Raw genomic sequence first — 24,154 nt, 5'->3', positions numbered from 1 at the left:
TGTGCACAACCCATGGTGGGCTTCTCCCCTCGATGCGACCACCTCAGGACCCCAAACTGGACTCTCTCCCACCAAAGCAGCAACTACCAGCAGTTGTTTTCTCGTTGACGGCCTTCCTCCCCCGAGGGCCGTGGCCTGCCTGTGCTGCTGGCTGCCTTCCTTTGTCTCCCTCCCAGATAGCTCCCCCTGCTTCCAGCCCCTACTTAATCCTCCAGGAAACCTCGCTCTCCCGAAAAGAAGAGCGCTTCTGTGCCTAATCCCCAGACAGCAGCTGTGACCCCGGCACCCAGAAAGGGGATCATTGTGCCGAGCCACAGCACCAGGGCTGAACTTCCCGTCTTCCCCTGTGCTCGCCCGGCCCACTGGGAGCAGGCTGATGGCTTGTGTCTGCACGCTGCCAGCAGCTGCAGGGACCTCGTCTCTTTCCCCTCCTTGCAGGTGACCCCCTGAATCCCCACGCCAGCGTACTTTATTATTTTTATTTTGCATTTTAAGGGATCGAACTTCCCACCTGCCAACAGAAGGAGTACTTGTTTTCGTGTTCAGTCATTCAAGGCTATAAGCAGTATTAGTGAAAAGTGGCATTGTCCATTTTTAATATGCAGAAGCTCAAAACAGCCTTGCTTTCTCATAGTCCTTTTGTGGAAGAGCGGCTCGGAGACACTATTAAATTCAAAGCTGCTAAGGCTAGGATCTGAACTGCTTTAAAGATGCCTTTTTACTTTATTTATTTGTTACATTTTTCACTACTAGGCACACAACCCTAGCAGCACCAGCCAGTGAAGCAACAGGTGTTATGTTAAGACAGAAGAACGTGAACAATGTGATCCTTCGTGGCAGGCTTATCAGCCTTTTAGTGCATTCAGCTTTTATTATTCTGACACAAGATAACCTTGCGTAACAGCACAGAGCGTGCCAACTTGCAGGATAACAACGTGGATGTCAAGTCCAGAACGCCACATGCTTGTTTCAGACTGTGGCTATTGCCCTTACTCCCAGAAAATGCATACGTTGTGCAAACACTTTTGAAAGTATCCAAGTGGAATTCAAGATATTGAAAGAAACTAAAGTACACCAGAAAGGTTAACAAACGTTCTTCAGCACAAGGGCACATAATCAAATTAAGGACTAAACCCACAGCAATACTGAGACAAGTAAAATCTCCCCAGTTTTTGTTGCAATTGATCAGAAAAGTTCATTTGTGGGGTACCGTGGAATATACAAGTGGAACATAGAAGATATATAAAGCACACCGCTCTGTCCCTTCTCAGACGGAGGTACATGCATGTGCTGGCTTTGGCATACGCCTTTAGGATGAGTGGATCCCTTGTTTCTGTAAGGATAAGTCCTTGCTTATACACTACCTATCATGCCAATGTCATACACACAGGCTGGTCTGCACGGTCAAGCCTTTACACGAGGATGCAGACCTTCTACAGATCAGGTGCCTCTGACCAGCAGACAGGCTGAGGACCCATAGGGCCAAAATGCTGCTGGCAGCAACGGGCCATGAATATTCACATATTTATATCTATTCATGAATCATCAGAGAACATCAGCGCTACATCAGGTGGCTGGCACTGGGGCTGCCTTCCTCAGCAAGTGCTCTGCAGTGAGTAAGCAGGTCTGAGACAGATCCAGAAGCACTGCAGATGCTGTTTGCCTGCCTTCACCATGTCTACACAAGTGAACATATGGCCTTCTAGCACAAGGCCAGCTTATGCAGTCATTAATTACACATAGTTTCAGCCTGTTCAAAGTATATGATACAAAAACCTGTCCCACGGCAGGAAGATCATTGTGCTGCAGAAATCTCTGTTTTTGAGTTCTCTCATCGGATGAAGAAAAGTTAATTCCTTTGCCTGTTATAGGATAAATTTCTGTTTCTCACAAATGCAGGTGTAGCAACATAAATATACCCAAATTTCCCAGTAGGTTTCTTGTCATTATCTCTGGTGAGCAAGTTGTCTTGCTACCAGTGGAAAATGGGAACCCCCTTGTATGCGATATCTAAGACATTCACCAAAAGCACCATCACAGACCAGCCCTGCGTTACAATGCCAGCAACTCAGTCACGCTGCTGATCTCAGAGCCAGTCACCAACCTCAAGGATAGCACATCACCAAGGAAGTGATCATCTCATACACAGATGTGCCTCGTGTTGCTACGTACCACAGTGTACTTGGTGAATTGCTTTTGAGCAAGTTTGTTTTTAAATGAATAAACAGAAAGAGGATTAATTCAAGCTAAAGCCTCAGCAAAGTCAGTATGGAAAGTACTTTTTTCATAAAAGATGGTCAGATTTTGCCCAGATTTTGTCTCACTACTTCACCTTCTCACACAGTAGCAGTAAGTAGCATAAGGCACATACAGAGCCCCAGTTTAAGATGCTACTCAGAAGTAACCAGACTACTTAAGCACCTCACTGGGGGTTCCTCATCAACATACCTGCAAAGGAGGACTTGAAGTTGTGCTTTCCTTCCACACAGCACCATACAGAAGTTTGGAAAACAGCACCATTTGCAGAAAAGTGTAGCAAACTCATGGATAATTTTGTAAGGCCAGATGGGTTGCAATATGCTGGTTTATAAAGAGAAATATCTGACCTACAGGCACACCTTGGAGTTAGCAGAGGAGACCTTCCATGTGAAACGTAGGGGAGTTTTCAGCAAAGCAGAGAAGGTACTTTACAAAAAGAAGTGAAATTTTAGCAGCAACAACAACAAAGGAATTTGAGGGATAGAATCCAATTCGATTACTCTTCTTTGATGGTACTGAACTATTCCTGAATTACTATTAATGAACCTCTCTTAGTACCTCTTGGTTAAACATCAGTTACAGAACAAAAAGGCTCCCAACAATAGCAGCTCTTTAAAATACAGTGATGGCTAGAGGTGCTTTTCTGTGGAAGCAGATGGGCAGTAAGATACTTCCCTTACAAGCTAGCTGGTTCACTGGTTTCCCCTCGAACCCTGCAATGTTTGCATATGCTTATTTTTAGCTCAGCAAATAAATTTACTTGAAAGTGAATTTAAACCCTCTCATGTCAACCCTGTCAACTTTACTGGATTGTTTTGCTAGAGATACCAGTCTCTTACATAGCTAAGTAGTCACGAATTACATATGTCTACCAATTATTTTGAGAGAAAATTAATTCGAAATGCATTGTTGTGCTTCATTGCAATAGATTCTTTTTTAAGACTGACTTCCAGCAGATTCTCAGTGTAGGTAGAAAAGTTACATTGTAAATAAATACGGTATGTGAATAATGCTATTCTTATGTAGCATAGTCAACCTTTCTCAATTCCTAATAAACTATTCATTAACATAGTGACTACTAAGTAAATCTTTACATAATTTTTCGATATCAGCTTCTGAAGTTGGGAGTTGCTGCTACTGTCTGCTGATTATTTCTGCTAACCACATGTGTTTTCCTCAAGTCTCTCTCCAGGTGAGGTACCTTCAAGCAGGAACAAGGCAGCAGTCACTGGTCTATGTACTATCTAGGATTTCCTATAAATATTTATTTTTATATCTACAGACAGTAACAAGATCTCTGGAAACAGAGAATTTGAAAGTTTTGACATCTTTGCCATCCTTCTATCCCTTTCTCAAAAGGCAGTTGAGTTGCAAGGAGCGATGATATCGGGCTGGTAACGAAGAATCACTGAACCTGGCTGGCTGATGCTCACATGGAAGGCTTTGGAGGAAGATTTGGCAGCTAGAGTACTCAGTCTGCGCCAGCAGGCTGGAGACAAATCATTGAACCATCCCAACACCTGGTGGTCAAGTGCCACAGCAGGTCAGGGTGTCACAAGACAGGTAGGGTAGCAAGACTGAATACAAATTAGAAGATAATGTTCTTATTGGCTATTTAGATGGAGCGAATATATACCACAGAGCCTAGTACTCTCAAAACATACAGGACATATGCTTAAATAATACTGTAGAGTAGTGAAGAAAACAAAAAGATTTAGAGCATGAGAGAGATTTCAGTTTCCCTTTCAATATTTGCATGGTCGTGCATTTTGCATCCCAAACCACGTGCACCTGTCATTAGAGAAGTAGAACCCTCAGAAGGCTGGAAAAGGGGACATGAGAGTCAGCACAAGGCCAACACTTGTTTGGGTGCAAAGGATGATGATATTCAGCTCTGACATCTGTAAAATAGCACTAGTGCTAAAGTGGCGCAGCAGAAATGCTTACTGGACAGCAGGTATATAAAAGCACACTAATTTCCCATCTCTAACCTACAGCAGCACCTTGGTGAGTCCAGAAGAAGCTACTCTCAAGCAGCGACACATACAACTTAAACAAGTCAGAACTGTCAACAGAAAATATTACACAATTTAGTAAGCTTCTTCTAAAAGTTTCCCAAAGAGTGTAACTTAACTGCATATAAAAACCTACAAGATCCTAGTCTTTCCCTTCTTTCTATGCAGGGTACTGACCTGGATTTTTGTTCTGTATTTTCTTTCATTTCCTCTGATGTCCAAACAAATACCCTGCTAGAACAGATTATAATGTACATCATCCATTCCTGTGGTGAAAAGACTATGAAGCAAGCCCACATATCCTTCCACTGCCAAAACCACTTAGACATTTTGGCAACGTAGGATACATTCTTTATGTTAACTGGCAGCTACTGTCTGACAGCTGTTCAGCAGCCTATCTGAAAAAAACAAAAAACAAAAAAAAAAACCTGATGGCCTCACTCCAGTTCCTGACAGACTTATTCCAGATCACAAAGCTTCCAGATTATTATAGCCCACAAGACTTCACCCAGTGAGTCCTGCCTCATTTCACTGTCTTCTACCTTTGCTACAGAGCTATACCACTTCTTCCAGAGCGAGACAGCTAATTTGATGTCTTTAAAGACTTCACCAGATGGAGGCCCTACCAAATTAATGCTTTAGTTCTTTTATAAATTAATCATCAGCATAATAAATAATATTGCTTACTAGTAGCATGCATTTTATGTTCAACTTCCAGACATCGAATTCTGTTATGCCACTGCCTTATGAGTCAAATCTCTGTCCTCTCAGAAGTAGTCTCCCACTTATGGATTGACCTAAAAACAACTTAACCTTCTCTTGGATCAAAGCAAAAGTTCACTCCCTCACAGCTTTTCTAGACCTACCATTCTCCGTGCAACTCTTTTCAATCCATCTCTTTCACACAGTACTGAATTTTCATCACTCCTGTAAGCAGGGATCAGCTGTGTTCCTCTATTGAGTATGCTACTCTTAAAGCTCATGTTTCATTATCCATCACAAAGCATATGTGCTTTTCAAACCACAGTTCTTCTCCTCTAGGATCGTAACCTACACTTGGTTTCTTGAAAAAGAGACTGTGTCTGTATAAATAATTTATCTTCATCATTTCTGGATGGTTGAATTAATAAGAAAATATAATCCTCCTCTCCCATGTCCCCTCAGAAAAAAAAATAAATACTTGAAGCCCATTGATTTTTTATCAACTCATTTTATGTTGTGCAATAAAGTATATCATTTACTCTCAATAGCATTTCTTTACAGTTTTAATACTGCTACTCTGATTTTCCTAAGCATTTTTTTCCATTTATTGGGAAATAAGAATTTTACCCGTAATTAGACTTCTTGGAATATGCAGCCCAGGTACTCCAGGGACAACTTAAATTAAGTGAATCACTTTCACATGTTTAGAGGTGATGGGAGGGAGGAAAAAAATCCAGGTATTGCTTTTTGAGTCACAGCTACAGAAACCTTTCATCTCAGCCCAGCTGTGTGACAGTTTTAAATGGCTTCTTCAACTTTACAGAGTATACAAGATATGTCTCAACACTAGTTGGCTGAGTTCTTCCCAGAAAAGTCTGATTCTCCAAAAGTATCTCAAAACAAGACACTTAGTCTTGCAGTGAACATTGCCTAATGCTTAATGAGATCTAGATGAACTTTAAGGTACCTTCTAGCTGAAGCCACTCTACAATTCTATGGTCTATAATCTTCCTCAAGTCATCCACCACTTCAAAAAAACAAGCATAAGGAGACCAATGAGCAGAATATCACAGGAGAACAAATACTCTTCCCATCTCCTTCCAGTCTGGACCACACACCTACATGCTGTAGAACCCCACTAACATCAATGGCCCAGAATTTCTGTGCACCTGCAACAGGATAGCACTGACATGTCTATATTAAGATCTGAAAACAGACATTTAATGAATAATTCACTTGAAATAGCAAGAAAGGAAACATCTAGAACAGAGACCACAACTTTTTTCTGGAAGGCATATTTTTTTCTGCTGAAATGTTTAATAGTTCAATCCAAGCAATTTTCCACTTCTAACCTGCTGGGTTGGGGAGCATCTACAATATGGTGTCCTTTTGCTTATCTTAAATCTCTCTGGCAACAAGCAATCAATATCCTTTCCAACAACCATAAAGCAAATCAAAAGGTTTACAGAGGATTAGAACTGGATACCCCTACTACTTTGCATGTTTAGTTTAAGCCATGTGAAAATTCAACATTTAAAAATGTTTTGATACAAGGACTTGGAAAAAGTCCTGGAGTTTTGCTGGGAGGAGACAGGTGTTTGAAATCACAACTATTTGCTTTTCTCAGTATTCAGGGACTAGTGATATGAGACAGGTTTCTTCTAAACCGGTCCTGGCAAAGTGCTAGAGAAAACTAAAGCTATACAGTACTTTAAACTCACTATTTTCATTCACCAATGTGTTTTCATGCACGTAATTAAAATCAATCTTGGGCATAACTCTTCACAGCTACTTACAACATGACAATCCACAGACAGTTGCCAATGAGTAACATACACATATGTACCCCACTTCATGGCTGCAGGATAATTTCCTGAATTTGTGGCAACTTGCAGTACTACCAAACCACTATACTTCTGACCTCTATACAAAATCACCTCTCCACATTTCTGTTCAGCTGCCAACAATCGTATAAAAAGTATGATCATATAATAGAAGAGCATACTTGCACAATACTAAAGATATTGCACACACAAAGAAAAGTAACTTTGCAGAATCATAGCATAACTTTGGTTGGAAGGGATCCCTGGTGGCTTCTAGTCCAGCACCTAGGCCAAAGCAGATTGCTCATGGCCATGTCCAGTTCAGATCTGAGTATCTCCAAGGAATGGCACGTCTATAACCTCCCTGTACTAGTGCTTTACCACTCTCGTGGGGAAAAAAGATTTCCTTGGATCTCATCAGAAATTCCCATGTTCCAGCCTGAGGCAGTGGATTCTCATCCTAACACCACCCACCTTGAAAAAGAGCCTGGCTGCTTCTTCTCCAAACACTCCCAATAAGTGGCTAAAGACTATCCACCAAGAAAACAAACAAACAAGTAAAACTAAACAGCATATACTCTCTTGCCCTCATTTCATATGTTCTAGCCAAATACAAAACTGATATGGTGATACGGTGATCAAAGCATTTTGCAATCTCAGAGCTATAATGAAAAGGCTGAAAATATTTGTAAAAAAAAAAAAAGAACACTTTGAGAGGATGCTTCAGTAAGAGCCCTGTTAAAGACCTTATTCTGTGCATTCACAGATTTGAAAAGAAAACTGACTACTCAGTATTAAAGAAAAAGCAGAGAAAGGGAGAAAAATTTCCTCCGTTAGTGCCAAAATCTTCAACTCTTTCAAAAAAAGTAAATCACTTCCTGTAGTTCTAAAAGCTGCTGCAAGAATCAACACGGTATTTTTTCTTCCAGGAAGAAGAAAGTTAGTTTCCCATCAGGCGATCACGGTTAAAACAATTCATCCACATTGTGATTAAATGAAACTTTAAAAATGTACTCAAAAGCTACATTCATTCCTGTAAGGAAGAATGACCTCCCTCATAATGAACTCTGAGGCTGGCAGCCAGCTTACAGAGGTTTTATAATGACCAGTTTTGGCTTCTGAGTAGCTGGTAGCTTCATTCTGCATGTAGCATAGCAGATTTAGGGACCTGCTGAGACATTGAAGAATGGGACTCAAACGTTTGTAATCAAGACTGGAAAACATTATCTTTGTATTTCACTAATATGCTATAAACCTCAAGTTTAGCATTTTTTTCAATTTTGTATCTTCAGATAAGCACTAGAAATGGATAGCTGCAGGCAATCTTAAATGCTAGATTTTAATTTTAAATAAGTGTGACATGAGAAGAAAGCTCCCTACACACCAAAGAAAAGGAGTTAGATCAAGGGACAGGCTACACTCCTGAATGCATTTTGCCTACTAAAATCGTTATCTGCATAAGTGCCTTAAGTGCATAAGTGCACCCAGCCTGCACTGGAGCAAAATGGTACCTGTGAAGGAAAGCTGAGGAGGAGCTAAGGCCATGACAAGTCTGCAGGTTGCATGGCTCTGCTGCAGAACAGATCTGCTACACAAGGCATACAGTGGGATCTACCCTCATTCCACCACTGCATACACCTCTTCTCCCATACCCTGCTTCCAGTAACATGACAAATTAAACACTGCAAGATGTGGAGCTGCAGGTGGCTAATAGCTGCAGTTGGTCCATCCTGGCCAACACAAAGAAGCGGGTCAATTTTTAGGTATCTGGCTGGGTTTCAGTACTTTGAGCTAGGTAGGGAGGCTCTGCAGAAGATAAGATACGTGCATGTAGGCTGGCAACTAGACAGGGACGCAAGTGCATGGTCATACTGCATGACAAAAAGAGAACCTCCACTCCAAGCTTTTTAAGATCCCAAAGAATGATTTCTGCACACTCCAGACCCAGCTGTGGAAAACACTGGCCAGGGAAAACTTCTTCAGAGCCCCACTTCCAAAACCTGCTGTCTACCTGGAGAGTAGGCAACGGTTTGACTAGCAGCAGTGGGAGTCACCTACATACAGCAAGAGCACATGCATGAACACAAGACCTTTGTCCATGCCTGGAGCTCCCCCTCCGTGCCCTCCTCCTCACCAATGTTTTAGATCTCAGCAGCCATAACTGCATGATGCCAGGTACCCATTCTTAGAAGCCCACGTTCGTAGGAGACATTCTCTTCTGAATCCCTCCTGCATAGCTCAGGACTAGGAAGAAGGGTTGAGCTTGCCTAGTGCTCCAGGCTTAAACAGGCAAAATTCTCTCAGTTCCCCTGCATAGAGAGGGCCCTGCAAGTTTCTCAAATTGAATTATGAAGGAATATTTAGGTGTGTAAATTCAGCCTTAGGTAGCTAAAAGCCTCTTTGGTGTGGAGTTTGGCCTGAAACTATAGTACTTTAAAATAATACTGCTGCTCCTACAGCAGCATTCTTTTTTTTTTTTTTTTCAGATTCAATATATTGGATAATTTATTGCTATATTAAATCAAAGTAGAATATACAGAACTCAGATACACATGCCTACAGAAATAATTAGATGTTAAGCATCTAATCACCAGTAGTGTTTTTTTCAATAGATGGATGCACAATTGTCAAAGTTGGTAAAGCAGTCTGCCATTGAAAGATCCCTCTGAATCAAATCTCCTTCCCTTTGGTGGCAACATCGTGCCCCAAAATAACATGACTGTTTGGATAAAGCCCTGAACATCACCATCCTGGTCTGAACTGCATGAAAACTGCCACTAAGTGCAACAAATGTTTACCAAATCTGCAATTTAGTCAGGTTCCTGGTGTTGACAACAGCACTCATAAAAGAAGAAACATCCATGCTTCAGAACTAATGGTGTTTGCAACCTTGGTTCAAGATTTCATTGACTAAAGTCCTCCCCCAGAACACAGCACCAGCGTAATGCTTGAGCTCTTCTTTCCTCTTCTCCAACTCTCTCTCCATACCAAACTCTTTTCAATCCAGTCAGTTCCTAGCCCAGCACCCAGCAACAGCTGAGGTCCATAGGAAGACACCTGAACTCTAGCTGGATGATGTTCTGTCCAGTTACTGAAACCAAACTAGGTAACGGCTTATCATGGTAGTGAGACCCTGACTGCTACAGCAGAGGTAAAAATAGCTTTTGAAGACAAGCAAAAGCAAAAGAAAAATGTTAGCCCTTCAGAAGTCACTCATGAAGAAGAATTTGATGCACTCTCTTGATAAGAGATACTCTTGAAATTATATCTCTCGGTACCTGGCAAGCTTACTCAAGTGCACGCTCCCAGAGTGACACTTTGGATAACCAGACTGGAATAAATAGTGTCATTTTGTCAGTACGGATAAGTCAAATTAAGTAAGATAATTCAAGGGGAATGAGGAAAGAGAGAATATAAATAAAAACAAGCTGTACAACAAATGTTTTGACAGTTTCAATAAAGTAACAATCCTCTTCAAGAGACCCTCTTAAAAAATATATGCTTAATCTTAATTATTAAGAGGGCATTCCATTAATTCTAAAAGCAGCAAAACTAAATAACATTTGTTTATATTCTAATACTCAACATTTATTTTTGTGAGATTTCTGTCTAGAACAATATAGGCAAACAAACAAGTAAACGGGAAGGGGAATGACTGGAAGAATTCACAATGACCCAGACATTTTTCATACATTTTTCTCTACTACAAGTTATTGTCAGAAGCATAATGGTAGCACAGGAAGACATGCACAAATTAGAATGTCTCTAGCCTTTGTTGTTATTAACGACAGGCTATGTCACAAGGAAAGAGATGCAAGTACAAGTTGTACAAATTCAAGTACATAGGGATTACAGCTGAGACGAAGGACAAATGGCAATTTCACTGGAGTCCCCATGAAATTGAATCTACTTACAGAGTCATGGGATGGTTCAGGATGGAAGGGACCTTTAAAGGTCATCTGGAAGAGGATCAAGTCTGGGAATATTTAAGCAAATCGGACATTCATATGTCTATTGACCCATGAATGCTGAATGAGCTGGCAGATGTAATTCATTGTGAGGCCACCCTTGATAATTTTTGGTCAAGCATGCCAAATGGAAGAAGTATCCAAAGACTGCAGGAAAGGCAAATATCACTCCTATTCAAGAAGAGCAAGACAGAGGACCTGAGAAGCTACAGGCTGGGTCAGCCTTACCTCAGTCCCTGGGAAGCTGATGGAACAGTTAATCCTGGAAACCATTTCCGGGCACATGAAGTACAAGAAAATCATCAGTAGTCATCAGCATGGATGCACCAAGGGGAAGTTATGCTTGACCAACCCAATAAGCTTCTATAATGAAATGACCAGCATCACAGATGAGGGGGGAAAGTGGATATTGTCTTCCTGGACTTTAGTAAGGCCTTTGACACTGCCCCGATAAGATCCTCACAGACAAGCTGTTGAAGTATCTACTGGATGTGTAGACAGTAAGGCGGATCCAAAACCGGCTGAGTGGATGGGTCCAGGGACTAGTGGTCAGTGGTGCAAAGTCTAGTTGGAGGCCAGCAGAGTACCCCAGAGGTCAATACTGGGCCCACTGCTGTTTAGCATCTTCATTAACGATCTGGACAATGGGGTAAGCACACACCCTCAGTAAATTCACAGCTGACACAAAACAGGGGGGAGTGACAAATACGTCAGAGAGTCATGCTGCCATCCAGAGGGACCTCGACAGTCTAGAGAAATGGGCCAACAAGAACTTCATGAAGTTCAACAAGGTCAAGTGCAAGGTCCTTCACCTAGAACAGAACAACCCCAGCCACCAGTACATGCAGGGGACTGCCCATTTGGAAAGCAGCTCTGCAGAAAAGGACCTGGGAGTCTGGTAGACACTAAGGAGAACATGAGCCACCAGTGTTCGCTTGCCTCTAAGAAGGCTAATGGTATTGTGGGCTGCATTAGGCAAAGCATCGCCAGAAAGTCAAAGGAGGTGATCATTCCCCTCTACTCAGCGTTAGTGAGGCTATACCTGGAGCAGTGTGTCCAGTTCTGGGACCCCCAGTACAACTGAGACTTGAATATATTGCAAAGAGTCCAATGTGGGGTCACAAAGATGATTAAGGGAGTGGAGCACCTCTCCTAGGAGATGATGATAGGCTGAGAGAGATGGGACTGTAATCCAAAAAAAAGAGAAGGCTCAGAGGAGGATCTCATCAATGTCTATAAATACCTGAAGGGAGGGTGCAATGAAGATGGAGCCAGGCTCTTTTCAGTGGTGCCCAGTGCCAGGACAAGAGGCAGTCGGCACAAACTGGAACACAGGAGGTTCCCTCTGAACATTAGGAAGCACTGCTTTACTGTGTAGGTGACCGAGCACTGGCAGAAGTTGACCAGAAAGGTTGTGGAATCTCCCTCCTTGGAGATCTTCAAAAACCACCTGGCTGTGGTCCTGGGCAGACTGCTCCGGGTTGAACAGGGGGTTGGACCAGGTGACCCCCAGAGGTCCCTTCCAACCACAACCTTTCTGTGATTCTGTGATCTGGTTCCACCCACCCCGCTATGGGCAGGGACACCTCCCACCAGACCAGGCTGCCCAAAGCCCCATCCAATGTGGCCTTGAACACCTCTAGGGATGGGGCATCCACAGCTTCTCTGGGCAGCCTGTTCCAGTGTCTGACTGCCCTCATAGGAAAGAATTCCTTTGACAAATATGACACCCTTCAGTCTTGCCTGCAATTTCTCTACAGTCATATCCTGCAACAGCACTTCAAGCACCTTTTCCTCCACTGTGCCATATCTGCATCTGTGTGGATATTGCTTGTAGCACGGTAATAGAGATAAGCAAAAACACAGGTCATTTTCTCTCCTACATCATTTCAATCTACTTTCTGGCTGGTAAATATATGTTAAACACATACACAACTGTAAAAGCCCTAAGATTTAGGCTTGATGAACTCAAGACTGTGATTCTGCATTAGCACAAAGTACACTATGCAATTACAAAGACTACAAATATTTTACATAGAAGATTTATTGGCAAACATCTACCAGGCCTCTAATCCCTAGCACAATTTCCTGTTCTCTTATTAAAGGAATATAACCTTTTGGCAATTGTTTCTATAAGATGACTGTAATGGCTCATGATAAAAAGCTTAATTAGAGAAAGATAAAGTATTTAAATGAAGAAAATGACAGCAAAGTACAGTCTGTGCAATTCCCAATCTTTGTAATAGTTTATAAAACTAAGAAAGGTCTTATAATTTAAAAGAACATGAGAAAATATTTAACAAAACATAGGATGGCGATTGCAAAAACACTTCCAGGCCAGCTGCAGATAGCTCAACAACAGTGTACGCATATTTGACTTTCCCTTGGGTCATTTGTGTGTTTCTTGCTGGAAATGGTAGAAACTGTGATATACACAGACTCCCAAAGAAATCTTGTGGTCCTTTGTTACCGTGTGACTAGGACACTGCATAACATATGCTTCATTTTATTCAGAAAAGAAGTCTGAAGAATTTTAATTAAACACAATGCAAGCACTGCAACATACAGCATGCCAGAAGTAATCTAAAACATCTTGTTAGGTAAGATAATTGTCATTCTATAAAGTTATCAGTTTCTAGCCTTGATTAAAAGAACCTCCAAAGCCCAAAACATGCAGTAAACTTCAAGGCACAGAAATAGGAGGACACTAAACAAGAAGGCAAGGATAGGCAACAACTACTCGGTGCCTGTAGGTGCTCTGAGTTGCCACAGCAACATGAGAGAGGCTGGAGGAGGAAGGAAGAAGCAAGGAGACATCCAGGACTGCATTGCTCACGCTCTCTCATCCTGCAGCTCTTACATACCACAAAGTGTTGGTAGTTCTGAGAAATCTAAAACTGCAGTGGAAAGACCTCCAGGAAATACACAGATGATGAAAAATATATATATATATCTACTGTATATTAAGTGGACTTTGCACTGCCTTGACTTATGCAAATACCAGCTCCTGGATCCTTTTTCTAGACACTTCTACCCACCAAAAGCAAAACATAGGCTTAAGAAATAGGGAATTAAACAGTTTGCCAAGGTCAGCAGTTCAGCACGGATCCCAGCTCTCCATCAGGATCGGCTTTTCCTGCCAAGCTGTTTACTAGAGATGCTGTCAGGAGAGCACAGAGCTCCCGAGTACCCTGGCTGAGGAGAAGCTGCACCTAAGTGAGATCCCAAGCTCTTCCTCAACAAGAGAAAACAAGATGGATGCTTTGGACATCAGCTTCTTCCAGGCAGCCAGGAAAGCAACAAAACAAGTCACGACCTGCCATGCCCGAGCTTGTCCTTCAATTATATTTAAGCAGCACACACTAATGAAACACCTGGGCTAAATGCTTTTTCAGGTAGCAGCAACTGCTGCTCCAAGGTAGCAAAGATGATCCATGCTAGGAATCAGAATATCTAGGATTAAACAGAAAGAAGCAAAAGAGCTACCTTGATCGTCCGTCTGTAGGGAAAATTTTAAGAAGAAAAACTCCTTTCAAAACAAGAAAGGGAAGTCAGGAAGAGCAACTGGTTTACTTGTCCCCGTTCAGGAGACAACATGCGTGAGACCTCTCTGCAGCTGCTGGCAGCAGGGTTGGCAAAGAGAAGAAAATCAATCTGAGATGGGAAAGCACCAAAATTCTGGGAAACGGAGTCAGAATTATGCAGCTGAGATCTGTTTTTATTTATTTAGGTACTGAATTGGCAGGATGCAAAAGCACAAGAACAGATCTTAGGCACTTAGGGCACATGGATCAGGCATGCGCATAGGCCTCACCAGCAATTAATTTGTTCACTGGTTTATGCAACAACAGTTAGTCACAAATAGAAACACCACCACATTCACTACGTATCACCTATCTGGTGGGCATGTGAATTAATCTCACACACCCCTAGGTGTAACAGCAGTTGCAGACCAGTGTCCCGTTCTGGGTCCCACCAAAGTACAAAGCCTGCCCTGAAATGTTCGCCACCCCATTTCTGAGCAGCTCTGCCACCAGACACTCACATGGGAGCTGGGGAGCTCTCCAGTGAGCAGCTGAGCCGAGTGTAGCAAACATCCGGGTCCCGGTATTTGGCGGTATGCAGGGTTCACATCTGTCTCTGCCCAAAGGGAATAAGCATTTAATGGAAGTATTTTCTCCAGATGTAAAATTAGTTTCAAAAGCCAAGCAGAACCCGGAAATGTAGCTCTTTTCTTGGCCCAGCCCCAGAGCCTAATGTGAGCCACTCGTGGCAAACCTGCACTGTGTCAGTGAAAGCCTGAATGTGGAGCTTTTTGCTCCTCTATGCAGGATCTGGCTTGAGATTTTAACATTCACTATCCTTACAGTGCATGGAGAAGAAAAAAAGAAACAAGGAAACCAACCCTTAGGACAATTACAGAAGGTGGCAGGAAGAATCTGCATCTTGTTCCTTCTTCCGCGGAGTCGTCAGGTCTCTGAGGTAACTCAAGGCAACACACAAGCCTTTAAATGATGAGCATTGCAAACACATGTACTGAAACAACACTTTCAAAGGACCAAATCCCAGTACAGGTGAGCTCTGCAAGGCTACTGACAGCTAATTTTGCCCACCTCTAAGCAACTAATAAGATTTTCATCCACAATGAATGGAACAAATTCTGCGCATCTCTGAGGGACACTTATCAGTAAGGAGGGACTGTCACAAGAAGGTGCATACAGTGCATGTATCCAGCTAATCTTCATTCAGCTGCTTTCTTTTAACTAAATGTATTTTGTGTTCATTGGAAACTGTCCAGGAAACAGGTCACAGATAAGCTCAAGTATTAGAAACCACAAGAACAAGGCCTGTTTGAAGCACAGGACAAACATTTCAAGACCTTGTTATAGCACATATACATGCACATGTATGCATATATGAAAAAATGATTTGTTTAGGGAATCAAAAGCTAATCAGAAGCAGTAAATAATATCAACACAAAGTATAGCTGGACTGAATGCTTTCCAGCTCTCCTTCCTTTCACTTCATTCAATTCACTGATCCCAGATCAAAAAGCTCTTTCCTCTATTTATCAGATCCTTAAGTGCTACCCTTGAACCACACTTGCTAAAACTCCTTTCCAACTCAGAGGCAAACAGCTCAGAGGCAAACCCAGCACGCGACGCCAACATCCTCAGTCCGCACATGGCAGTGGGCACATCAGCCAGGGAACATATGGCCCCAACATGCCCATACAGTAAGGCAGACATGACTTGCACGATCTCCTGTGCACCTCAAGAACTTGGGGGGGGGGGGGGGGGGGGGATGTCCCATGGCCGTCCTCTGCTAATGAGAACTTCGAAACCAAACTACAGTAGGTTGCACAGAGACGGTTTCACAAGACCCTGCTCGCCTAATTGGAAACAGAAGCATATTTTTCTTAGCGACTGACATCTCATGAGACTAGCTGCTTTCTGAAGTACAAAGCATGTGTGCAGAGAAATACAAGGCCTGTCATATGACCTTTATGTCTTTTATAATCATTCTGGGGAGGAAAAAAAAAAAAAGCATCATCCCTTGGCACATCAGGTGTCCTTTTTCTGACTAAAATGTGACATCTGTTTTGTTTTCTTTCAACAACTGAAAAACATTGCTTTACCAAGCAACTAGTAGCATAATTATTTATTTCAGTCTCTTTATCACTTATATCATAAGTCTCTGCTGAGGTAAAGCAATGGCAAGTCTATGTAAGTATTAAATCCGCTGACTTTTATTGTGGTCCTAAATCATTTAAAAGCTTCTGAAAAATCTCACCCAAGATTTTCATCTGGTCTGGCCATCAGGCAATCACTTGCCAAGCCAAGCTATCACAAACATGCCGTATGTTTTGCTGTCCAACTTCCATCCTAGGCTTTTCCACTAGGAAAGTGGGAACACGAAAAATAAATATCTTGGCTTCAGACTAAGATTTCTATACACTAACACTTTTATCAGTATGAAGAGCCACTCTCCTCTAGGTATCTGATCTGTACAGCAGCATTTGTATATACTAATCTCTCAAGCTTTTTAGCGGTCACTTAATTTCACCAATTCCCTCACATTCAGCTAATGCTCAGCACACCCTCAGCATTCAAACTCTATAGCATGCAAAATATGAATTACACAGCTTTATAATGCATTGCATGCATTATCCAAGAGAAAGGTATTTACTTTCTGAAGCCCTTGCTCAGTCCAGTCATCTACACCCCAGCACCCAGTTGAAGCTACCTGTCTATCCAGGCTTCCTCCATAGGGAAAACATAAAACTAGCAGGTATCCAGGGATGGACTGACTCTCCCCAGGGAGACACCTATCACACTCCACCGACTGCAGAGGAAACCCAGACCCCTAAAATTGAGGTGGAAAGTTAAGGCAAGAGGAATCCCCATCTCCACCAATGAAGAAATGCTATAAATTTTAAATACAGAGGGCCAAACTCAAACCTGTTTTCAGCTGCTATGCCCAACACCAAACAGTTGACTTCATTTATACTTGTGCTGAGCTTGGCTCTCAAAAACATTAAACCAGAATTTTAAATTAATATTAATTTCCTCAATTTCTACAGTGCTATTTGTCACCAGCACTACCAGATTTCTTTTAGAAACAACGAATACCACAACCCTCCAAACTGCAAGTGGTTGAATGAGGTATTTCACTTATGCACAGCCCAGTCTTAGATTAAAAGTTCATGAACACACTCTTCCACTGTCGATGTATGTTGATGCAATGCCTATCATAAAATGGTTTGTATTTCAGGCAAAGGGTGAATAAAACAACCATAAATTGAAATGATGTTCTAACTGTACGATTTAAGATGAGTTGTTTATGAGTCTTCACTGAAGAAATGGCAATGGTTTTAAATACTAGGGAAAAAAAGAGAAAAAAAAAGGATATCTGTTTAAGATCCTAGTTTTAAGGCCAGGTTTCAAGCACCTGCATCTGATAAATATTTTATTTCCACAGTACTGCATGCAAAGCACTAATGACAGATCCAGATGCTATTTTAATTCACTTCAGGGCTTTAAAATATGGCCCTATTTTGATACAATAACACACAATCATGCTTGTTAGGAGGATCATTAGCAATGCTAAGGGAGTATTTCTGTAGCTCTAATGCAACTGTTGAAGCTCTTCAAAGCAGGTAAAATGTAATATATAGGGCTGTTCACCTTTGCATCAACGAAGATTATCTTTCAGTAGATTACCATAAAATTTAGCCCCCACCCACTCTTAGTTTAAGACTGTAGAGGACAAAACTCTCAAACAAGTCAAACACTTAATACCTGGATATTATTTTTCACTTTGGCCACTACAATATATTAAGCTACTTAATGCCATTATCACCATAATTCCATTTTTCTGGAGCAGACAGCAAACACAGCTGTGCTCCTGCAAGTCCTCTTACTTGCTCCATGGACAATCTGGGATTCCCACAGACAATGGGTAAGAGGCACACACCTCTTCCCCAGGCACTCTTAGGATCACTTCAGAAGGCCAAATCAACCAGAAAGCAGATCACAGAGTCACAGAATGGTTGAGGTTGGAAAGGACCTCTGGACATCACCTAGTCCAGCCCCTCTACCAGGCAGGGAGCAGGAACTTGTGCTGACAAGGACCAGGATGTCGGGCTGCTAAGAGGTCACCAAGTGGTACTTGCACTTGCTCTTGACCCCACTGATCCTCACTAGCACCTCTAAAAACAACTGATGCTGAGTTAATAGCACAGCCCTCGTCTGCGCCAGCACAGGCTGCTGGGCCAAGAGCTAAACTTGCTCATAGGTGAACGTGGTATGAAAGGTCCTTACATCCAAGTGATGGCTGCACGCAAAACCCTATGTGCACCTAAACACCGTGGCATGTCTGTACGGGACATTTGCTTGTTGAAACCATAAGGAAGACCTGTCACTGATCAGCCATTTGTTCATCAAGTTAAGAGAGGAGGAGGTGAGCTATCTTCACTTTCCTTACATTAACTTAGCACTTCTATACTGCAGCAAGTCAGCACAGGACACAGAACATTACCATGTGCAAACGCGGCTCACACTGTTGAGTAATACCGCTATTTTAAACCCTCTGCTGCTAAGCAACACTGACAATCTGGTTAGAACATTTTGGAAATACCGAATGCTTCAGCTCTTCCCCCCACACACATACAAAAGCTGTTCCTGTACTCTACATACATCCAGAAGCTATTTGAAATGGGGGTTCAGATTTTATTGGTCTGACTCTCAGCAGCATTGCAAGGGCACTGGTCAGTGTTTGTGCAGTAGCAGTCCCTTAAGGGATGCCCAAACCTGCCCCCCCAAGCTGTATTTAGGTGCTCCAATGGCACCGTTCCTTGGAAGGGCTCAGCAGCCAGCTGCTCAGTTGGACGCTCACAGCTAGCAAACAGATGAAATTTCAGCCCCCATTAATTCAGGTGTCAAAAACATCACTGGCTTGGATCACCTCCAAATTTTGTGCTTACCTGAGCTGTCCAAAAAAAGGCCAGTTTAAGTTTTTTCTTTTAAAGAGCCATGAGGCTCGGTGTGACCAGCACTACAACTAAAGGAGTAATTGCTGACTGATAACATGAAAATTTTCCAATCCTTGTGGAGCAACAGGGACAGAAGACTGCAATGGGAAATCACAACACAACACTTAAAGAGCCAGAGAAAATATGGGAGAACTTTGTTGAAACTGCACTTGCTACACTGAGGAACACTTATTTTAAACCTTTCTATTTGTCTGCACTTAGAGTAGAGGGCACAAAACCAAGCTCGGAGGGCTCTCGCACCAGGGCTGCCAGCAGTCAGTCCTATTAAAGCAGTGTCACCATGTCCAGGGCTTCCACACTCACCTCTTTACCAAGCAACAGGCACAAAAATGGCCTCGCACTGATTAACTCAGTTTCCTGTTGGATTGACTGTCTCTCAAGGTTTGTCTGTGTTCACATAATTCTGAAATGGTCCTGACTAAGAAACGTCCAATTTTGACAGAACTCACTTCAGGCTTTTAATAAGCTTGCTCTTCTCCTTGTTACTCCAATTTATTCAGGCAAAATTAATTTTGCCACAGACATTAGAAAGGTTACAAATATTCACGTCTCTCCAAGCATTAATTTTATAGCATCTTTCACTTTATCATATATTTACCCATCTATTAACTTCCACAGATAATTTCATTGCTAATCACTTCCACTAACACCCTTTTAGACATTTGTGACTTCAACACTGAAGATGTAGGTGGCTGGAAAGACTTGTCTTCCTCCTCCCTCCTGCTATCTAAAATTAAAATGATGTGACCAGGACAGTGTGCCTCATACACTTCTTTGACAGATAGCACAGGTCTAGACCCAATTTCCACCTGCAGAGCAAATGCTGAAGAAAGGCAAGGCAAATCTTCGCCTGAAAGAGGACACTACAGCCCCCTCGGGCAAAAATGCCACAAGATAGATGTAGAAGCCAAGTTTGGGTATCATAAAGGTAACATAATATAAAATGCATTGAAAAAATAAAAAAGTGTTTCTCTTCCAGTTGGCTGATTTTTACTGGAACAGACCCAAATAGTTTGGTGAGAACTATAGTACCGCGTGATTACACTGTGGTTGCAAAAGGCATTTAAGATGGATGTCTCTTTGGACCATTCTCTGATTGTTGCAAAATAAGGTTCAGCAAATCCACTCTCTGTAATTAAGAGGGCCCAGTAATCCTAATCCCATCACATACATCTCCCTCATCTGCAATACAACTATCCTGATGATCAATTCTTTTGGGAGACAACATCGCTTAAACACAGCGGCCTTCAGTCTGTGATATTTAAAAGCCCTCTTCAGCTATCAAAAGACAACTCTCTTCTCTCTTTTCATCACGACACACAGAAAAACAAGAGACTATAGCATGACTAATGAATCCCTGAATTCCCATCTGCCAACACAAGTCAGTCACTATTTCACCCGCTCGCCCCCAACCGCTGAGCACTGCACCTGATCTGCCTCAAAATGGGATCACTGAAAACCACAGCACATGCTACACTAAAAAAACATTCCTGGCAAGGCACTGGGCACCTCTTGCCTGCTTATGCTGTTATACAAAAGAGCATTTTTGATAGCTTTCTCTTCTTTTGTTCTACAGTCAAGTTTCATTGGCTGTAAATCACAGGAAGACCACAAAAAGAATTCATTTTCATTTCCAAGTCCAGTATCAAGGTTTACTTTGACAATTAGTTAAGTATAAGATGGGCAGATCATTATCTGGTACATAACAATGATTTGCTTGGAAATTTTCTGTCCTCATTAGATGTCTCTTTACATTATAACCCTCAATACCAAAAAATGCTTTCCTCTGGGGAAGAAAAAAAACACAAAAAACACACTCAGTGTAGGAAAAGCTGACTTATATTGCTTCTAAGTTTTTATTTTAACATATAGTCTGCTGAGGCACATCCTTGAAAAGATATTAGAATAAAGGAATGGCAGCAGACTGTGATGCATTTAGTCCAAATTCACCAGGAAATTGCCAAGCCCTCTCTGACGAGGACTCCACTGTGGTATGTTCTCAGTCTCTAAAATTTCTTTAAATAAAAAAGTAAATGTAAAAATAAACAAACAAACAAATAAATAATAAAAATCTTTGCCTTCCAAGTAAGGAAAAATCCCCAAATGCCCCAAATGGCAACCAATCTGAAACATAACTAACAGAAGTCATGTTGTAGAGTTTTTTGTCATTTAGATTTACCCACTGGCCTCTCCCCTAAAAAAGATTTAAAAAAAAAAACACAAAACTTTTAAGCTTTTTCATATCAAGAATTTCATGTAGGCCCTGTTGAACAGCACATAGTTTAGTCAGGACTGAGGCATTGCGTATGACTTACCTTTTCAAAGAGCAGAAGTAAATATTGACAAACCCGTGTTTGGCAAAATTACATGGACACATAGCTCTGTCTGGATCGATGCAGGATTTCAATTCACAGAGAATAAATTAGGACAAAGCTGATTTTCCCCAAAGCAGCTGTTCTCAGAGACCCGAGCTAAGTGTCCACAGACCCACAATGGCCCACGCATGTAGCAGCAATTGTGGCAGACAGCACGTTCTTTCTGAAGCATTTCCTGCTGAATTTAAATGTCAGGATGAAAAATTGAGCTATTAATTTAGACATGCTTAAAGCAATATACTTTCAAGGTCCAAACTACTGAAGGGGGAAGACAGAGTGGAAGTGAGGGAGCTTTTTCTCCTCTGCCTGTTTCAGTTGTCATTCAATGATCTGTTTGTAAAGCCTGTAGGCCAAAAGCATCCTCTTCTCTTCCCTGCCCTTTCCCTTGCCCTCAGTCCACCAACAGTGGGTTCCCTGCAGGCACACACACTGCTATAACTTTGCTGAGAGACACAAAAAACTAGAGCACATATAATCACGGCTTAATACCAGCTGACTAAAGGTAGCATGGAGGGGCAGTCACAGACATTTTGATGCAAGTTTGCTCCATCTGGTGGAATGAAGAAATGCAAGCTGACCTGCTCAGTGTACCTTGCCGGTAAGGGTATTCATATTTTGCTGAGATGTAACCATATGTTGTAAGCTGTCACTATCAGCAAAAGCATTTCTGCATTAGCACCTACGAGGCCCAATTAGGGAAAAGGATCCTGCTGTGCTAGGCATGTCAGAAATGAAGAAAGCAGACTGCTGTAATCCCGGACTGAATTCTCCAGTATATAGACAAGTTGCAGGAGCTATACAAAAGAAACAGATGGGAGGGAATACCTATTAGGTAAAAGGGTAAAGTACAGTAAAATCAGGGCACATTCTATCAAAATCTGAGGATTCAATCTCGTAGTTGAGATCATGGCCAGCCTGTTACTGCTGGGGAAGACGCACCCGGAAAAGGGATAAGCATCACCTTCCCATACAGGGAGCTCCTTCCACAGATACATGGTAGACCAGCAAAGAACCTGAAAACACATGGGGAGAAGGAAAAACAAACAAACAAACAAACAAAAGAACACATAATGAAAGTCAACAGAGTTGTTTGAGCTAGAGTTCATATTAAGACCAGATTGGTGGCAGAATACTTTGTTTATTAACGTATACAGGAAAAATAAAGGGGGAAAGGGGAGTATACGCTTTAATCATTTCTGTGCTTTTGGGTACTTAGTAATCCTCCAGCACCAGGTTAGCTCAGAGCAGATGAAAGTTGGCACTGTACCACCATACATTGTTACCAGATCCCACTAGTACAGGCACTGGATAGTGCAATTAGGAAAGGGGTTGCTCTTGCTCAGAAGGATGCAAAGCTCCCTGAATGTGACTTAAACAAGCAGTGACTGCTCAACGTTGTCAGAGCAGAAGCCAATGGGCACACACTAGTCACACTGTTTTGAAGGCGCAAAGGACGGGAGAAAGACAATGGCCGTCATTCATCTTTTAAAATGACGTGTAGCAGCAAGACTTTGGGGCAGTGCTTCGCTTAACAGAAAGCAGAGAACGTGATCAAATGCCCATCCTCCCCTTTTCACTTGATTTTCCAAGGAGAACACACAACAAATGTTAAGTAGAATCACCTCTCCTTTACTCCTCCAAAAACTCTTCCAGAGCACCTGGTTATAGAGAAGGAAGCCTGACCTAACAATTTCTGATGCATGGTAACCAAAGCTGTCACAGAAAGAGAAAATACTCCTCCTATGAAGCTGGAAACAATTTGTTTCCATGGCAGCAAGGACAGTGATGAGCAGCTCTGGCAAATAGCTCAAGAATTATTAGGAGCACAACGTGGATCAGATGATTTACATGCAACATAAATAGTGCAGGAGGTGACGAGAGCAAGCAATAGCCTTTGAAGTAGGAGAATTATAGAGCCAGTCACCAGATCGAGATCTCTGTCTTCCCCTTTCATCCCTCTGCAGTCAGGAGAAAACTGTCAGTGCAGATGGATAAACAGCACTGTAAGCGATACGATGGCATCTCTGAATCATAACACTTAATCCCAAAGTGGGACTGCAACAGCCAACACTTGTGCTAAAACAGCAGTAATTTTAACAATTTTTAAGGTGAGGTGTAAACTTTGTTTAATCTGCACTTTGCAACACACTGTCAGCTGTTACCTGGAAAAGTCTGACAGATACTGTACCATGCTGTTCATGGAAGGAAGTTGCACATCTAAAACATCTACCCAAAGCTCCTTTTCATCAGTGAAGTAAGTGTTATCCATCCTCAGTTTTGGGGGGTCTGGCACACAAGTTCAAGGTCACACAAACCCATGACGAGAACTCCGCTCAGGTTCCCCATCACCTGTCATAAGCATAGGATTTCCCTCCCTCTCTCCACCTGTTTGTCCGTGAATGCCCTGAGTTATTTGAGGATCCCACCTTCATGTTGTGTCTCAATTCTTTGTAACCTT

The 24,154-nt window shown here is 42.1% G+C and overlaps 1 protein-coding gene across 8 annotated transcripts in view; it reads right to left on the bottom strand.

Moving 5' to 3' along the window:
* The window catches only part of GPM6B (glycoprotein M6B), a 109,722-nt gene that overhangs the window by 48,316 nt on the left and 37,252 nt on the right, over window positions 1-24,154 (bottom strand). The window contains exon 1 of one of the 8 annotated variants that reach the window (XM_083825629.1): window positions 15,173-15,227. The exons of the other annotated variants lie outside the window; for them this stretch is intronic. Within the exon in view, the coding sequence (XP_083681755.1) occupies window positions 15,173-15,212 (40 nt within the window). The 5' untranslated portion in view covers window positions 15,213-15,227. Of the gene's footprint in view, window positions 1-15,172; window positions 15,228-24,154 lie in introns of those variants that run through there. 8 annotated transcript variants of the gene reach the window in all.

Source organism: Anser anser (assembly GCF_964211835.1).
Source record: "Anser anser genome assembly, chromosome: 1".
Lineage (NCBI taxonomy): Eukaryota > Metazoa > Chordata > Aves > Anseriformes > Anatidae > Anser > Anser anser.
This window is presented reverse-complemented; position numbering and strand designations above follow the sequence as displayed.